The sequence below is a fragment of the Stegastes partitus genome, unplaced genomic scaffold, assembly GCF_000690725.1.
Source record: "Stegastes partitus isolate 25-593 unplaced genomic scaffold, Stegastes_partitus-1.0.2 Scaffold184, whole genome shotgun sequence".
Classification (NCBI taxonomy): domain Eukaryota; kingdom Metazoa; phylum Chordata; class Actinopteri; family Pomacentridae; genus Stegastes; species Stegastes partitus.
The window spans coordinates 200,721-205,475 of record NW_007577915.1 but is presented as its reverse complement, the minus strand read 5'-3'; the positions used below and the strand labels follow the sequence as shown (position 1 = coordinate 205,475).

General features: G+C 48.1%; 1 protein-coding gene across 3 annotated transcripts in view; it reads right to left on the bottom strand.

Annotated features, from left to right (window-relative positions):
* Nucleotides 1-4,241, bottom strand: part of pex5 (peroxisomal biogenesis factor 5) — a 22,812-nt gene extending 18,571 nt beyond the window's left edge. For all 3 annotated transcript variants that reach the window (XM_008280161.1, XM_008280162.1, XM_008280163.1), the window contains exons 1-4: nt 4,055-4,241; nt 2,298-2,453; nt 2,173-2,211; nt 1,959-2,076 (exon numbers count right to left, since the gene is read on the bottom strand). In XM_008280161.1, the coding sequence (XP_008278383.1) occupies nt 1,959-2,076; nt 2,173-2,211; nt 2,298-2,411 (271 nt within the window). In that variant the 5' untranslated portion in view covers nt 2,412-2,453; nt 4,055-4,241. The remainder of the gene's footprint in view (nt 1-1,958; nt 2,077-2,172; nt 2,212-2,297; nt 2,454-4,054) is intronic.
* Between the last annotated feature and the right edge of the window lie 514 nt (nt 4,242-4,755).

The window sequence follows — 4,755 nt, the reverse complement described above, 5'->3', positions numbered from 1 at the left end:
GGGGAGGACAGGTAAATGATGGGGGCCAGGGGAGGAAGAGGAGGAGGTGAGGAGAAGCACACTGTTGTACATTCATTGAACCAAAGATACCAGATGAAAGCAAACAGAAGAATCCAAAAAGGTTGAAAAAATCACCTGTGAGATTAAACAGCGAGACAACAAGGTGCCTCCTTTTCTGTGATATCGACAAGTTCTTAAATTACAACAATATTACACACAAAGTAAGAGACACTCATCAAGCCGGATTATCATCTTATCACTACTACTATTATGATCAGGACACGTGTTCTGATGCTGCAAAGGTCAGATGGAGAAATTAAGGCAGCTTCCTGTTGAAGCTGCACAACGACAGACGGAGCTGCTGCAATAATAATAGTCATAAGAATAATATCAGAATAGTTTATATACACAAGAGTCATTATAATCAATACAATCAAAACTGCCCAACGGAGCGACATTCTGGAGACAGCAGGGACGAACCGAGTGTAGGTCTGTGTGTGTGTGTGTGTGTGTGTGTGTGTGTGTGTGAGCTGCTGAGTGAAGCAGTGAGTCAGGTGGTCAGTGAGGTCAGCGGGTGGGCGGAGCCTCTGATCAGGTGTTTGTTGGTTGGCAGCAGCAGCTCTGCAGAGACTCCGTCTTTCTGAAGCTTTGAGGCTGTTTTTCTTTGAGCAGAGCTCTGCAGAGCAGCGGCCGGTTTACGGGACGATCAGTCGGATCGTCAGCTGTTTGGTTCTGACCCACTGTGTCACTCGGTGTTTGGAAGGAATGTGTGGGTTTGTGCACAGACTCGGAGTCTGGTGAAGAACAGAAATGTGTTGGATCTGCTCAAGGCCTTCGAATTGTTCCGGTTTACATTTTGTAAAGATGTCATTCTGTGTTCGATAACAAAAGGTAGAATACAATCGTGTGTTTGAAACGAAGCAGTCCCGTCCAGCCAGAGTTACACTATACAGACACGTGATCAGACTGTGCACCACGTACACGGTGGGTAAATTACATGACTGTTTACATTGTGCCATTGAACATTTAGTGGAGGACAGCAGCCCGTTGTCGGCTTTAGGTCACATATGGCGCTGAGTGTTACGGTGTTGTGCGTCGTGTTGTAAGCATACATTCCTTATACTAGTCGATAGTAGAGTGTGAGTGTGTGACTGTGAGCTGATTGGTGGTTTCCATGAGAACTGGTGCACAGATACGATTGGCTCAGTAGCGGCGGGCGTTTCCGTCCCTCCCTTCCTTCTTGATGATGATTCGCTGGTCGTCGCTGGCGTCGTCAGGTGACTCGGCCGCCTCCTCGTCCTCCTCGCCTTCGCCCTCCGTGTCAGCAGAGATTCCCATACGTGACTCGTAGGACTGCGAGACAACAAGAGGATCAGAACACTGACGGAACAGAACCGATCATTCTGATCGTTCAATACCGATCCATTACCTCCATCGGGTTTATGATGATGGTGAGCGCCGAGTCGTCCCATTGGCTGTTGCTCTCCTTAGCCCCGCCCCTGGCGCCTTCGCCTCGGCGGTGGATGGAGCGGATCCGGAAGACGCCCAGGATCACCATGACAACCAGGAAGCCGACGCACACCATGATGATGACAGTAGCTGCTCCTGGTACCACTGTAACACAGCAGGATGTAGTCAGACAACAGTGACACTGCTGCTGCTTCTGCTGCTTCTGCTGCTTCTGCTGCTTCTGCTGCTTCTTCGGAATAAACAGAACCAGAACAATACACCAAAGAATCACAACACGAGATCTCACCATGGCAGCCCGCATAGTCGCAGCTCCCCCTTCAGGAGACAGCCAGAGTGAACGTTTAGTGTCTTGTCTATCCCAGACGTTCATTCTNCTACAACCGGAGCGACCACCACCGGGGTGGATAACCGACAGTGTGAAGCGACTCTGAGTTAGAACAGCGCTGTATAAATCTGATCACTTATTATTAATCAGAATAAGCGATTACCTCTCTGAGGAGCCTGTCTGTAGCTCTGCTGGTCGATCTGCTGCATCTCCTCCAGCAGCTGGCCCATGTCGAAGGTGTGAGGAGGCCGAGGAGGCGCCTGCAGGAACTCGTTCACCAGCTGAAACATGTCAAAGCTACTGTTTTATCCTGTCAGAGAACGAAACACGTGAACTGCAACTTCAACAGACTTGGACTGAGCAGGATTCACACTGACCTCTTCCTCTGTGGCGATTTCAATGGGAGTCGGAGGAACCTGAGAGTAAAACACAGGAGAACATGACGGCTCCAAAAACACCGCTTAATTCAGCAGGAAGTTCTGATCAGCACGCTAACACTCACAGTGGGTGTGGATCGGTGCCGCCAGGCCCCACCCTCCTTGGTCATGTGACCAGTCAGCTTCATCAGGGGATTGGCTCCCCCACATTCTGCCTCCACCAGCTCCCGCATCGCCATGGCAACACAAGGATGAGGCAAACCCAGTCAGACACCTGAGAACTGGACCAGGACATCACATCTATTAGGCGTCAGAGCACCATGCCATCGTATGAAACAGATATTAAAAATAAACTAGAACAATGTTTTTATAAAAATATCTCAATGTTTAAAGACACACAAAGGAAACTGCAGCAACCTTCAAGCTGCCGGAGCCAAAGATCCACTGATCAAAGTCCAGTGATGTTTCAGCCTCCAGGTGAACACGGCAGCAGGTAAATCATGTACGAATGCTACTAAACTAATTCTGAGACTTTTGCCTGCTTTAAATGTTCAACAGACTCATAAATATGAAGTTTGTGTGCCACTGAAACTCCATCTGCTGTTTTCACGTCCTACCGAACCGTGAATAACACGAAGCCTGCAGCAGCACATTAGAGACACTCTGATGAAGAGAAGAGACTGGGTTTAGTCATTCATCTTCTCTTTTTACTTCTTCAGATAAACTCCACCGTCACACTATTCAGACAAATCTCCTTCCTCGTCTGTCAGTTCGTACGAAATGCATCATGTTGATTCATCGTGTTGATAAAAGCGCCTCATTGATCCACATTTATCTAATAAGTACTCACCTGATCCTCAAAACGTTCACCAATGCTGATTTAGTTCAGAAAGACAGAACACCCTGAAGAGCTGCTTTAATCAGTGGTTCTGCTCAACTTGTCTGATTCACCTGCAGGGTTACAGCCAACAGTCCCACAACAAACCAGGACTCAGAGACCAAACGTCTGGAAACCAAAGCCTTTCTTCTTGAGTCTTTTTACATTTGTATTATATTGTCATGTCTTCAGCTCTTGAACAGGAGACCCTTCACTCGTTAAATAAAAATCTAATTCAAGATTAAATTAAGAACTATTTAACAGCTTAGAGAGTTTATTAAAGTGTGCAGATACTGAAGACTGAACCTGTTACTCTGACTAACTGTAAGATGTAAAGACTGAACAATTCATCTCCTTTAATCACAATCTGAAACAACAATCAGCACATTTTATGGTTTCTTTACTCCGTGACAGTAAACTGAACATCTTTGGGGAAAAAAACGAGACATTTGAGGAAACTCTGATCCCCGTTTTTCATTATTTTCTGACATTTTAGAGACCAAACAAGTGCTGGATTCACCAGAGAACAACAGAGTGAATACAGGTGAGCGTCCAGGTGAGTCGCTGGCTGCGGATTTAAAGCTGCTGTATTATGATCAGGGTCACAGTAAGAGGATTACTGTCAGATATTAATACACGGCCAGGTGACACATGTTTATCACCTGTTGGAGACATGACGGGTCCCTGCTATACCGACACACTTGAAACAGAAGCAGAAAAACGACCTGAACACACCTGCAGCCTTCAGCTACCTGCTCTGGTCTGGAGCTAGCTGCGCGGCTAATGCTAGCCGTTAGCTGGGTTAGCATTAGCTGTGTTGTGTCTCCTGTGAAGCAACGAGCTGCTGTTTAACCAGTCACACAGAGAACATGTCAACTATTAACTACCGCCTGCTCGGCTGCTGCAGCTAACGGTGGCTAACAGCTAGCCGCCAGAGGCCGGATCTCTCCTCACTGTTACCCGCAGAACAAGCATGAACACACGGTAGCAGGACGTTCACCTCACCGCCGACAGCTGCTGGTGCTGTAGCCGAACCGTAGAGCCTCCTCGCCGGCTATCTGGTCTCTCCGTGCCCCGCTTTAACCGTAAACCTTCGCTGACCGTATGAAGCAGCCGCTGTGTGCCGTTATTTACCTTCCTCCTCCATGACCCACTAAACCTGCACCGAGAGATCGGAGAGGCTCGGACGATCCCGGAGAGGGTCGAAGGGCTCGGGGAGTGTCGGGAAGCCCCGGAGAGCCTCGGGATGGCTCGGAGAATCTCGGAGAGTGTCGGAAATCCCGGAAGTCTGGGAGGTTCGGCGAGCATCCGAGGCCTAGCCGTGTCTCAATGTGCCTACTTGTCCGTACTTGCGGTCTTGCGGACTTATGAAACGTCATCAGTCTGAGACCAAGTTCTGTCCCAGTTCTAAGGAGGCATCTGACCAAGTACTGATGAAATGCGCGGATGTGTTCTGGCTCCGCCCACATTATGGAGTCTGCATCAGACCGGACTGTGTGGACTTCAGACAGCAAGTATCCCAGAATGCATTTCGCGCCGCCCAGTGGCAAAAGCCGAGGAGAAAACTTTCAACAGTAACACAGTCTTTCTGTAAATACTGTTGTTATTGTGACACAAACTGTAGTTTTATGATTATTTGAGGCGAGGAAGTTTTGGTGTAAACGCCAAATATGTGGTCATTTCATCAGGATAAAGCCTGTTTAACA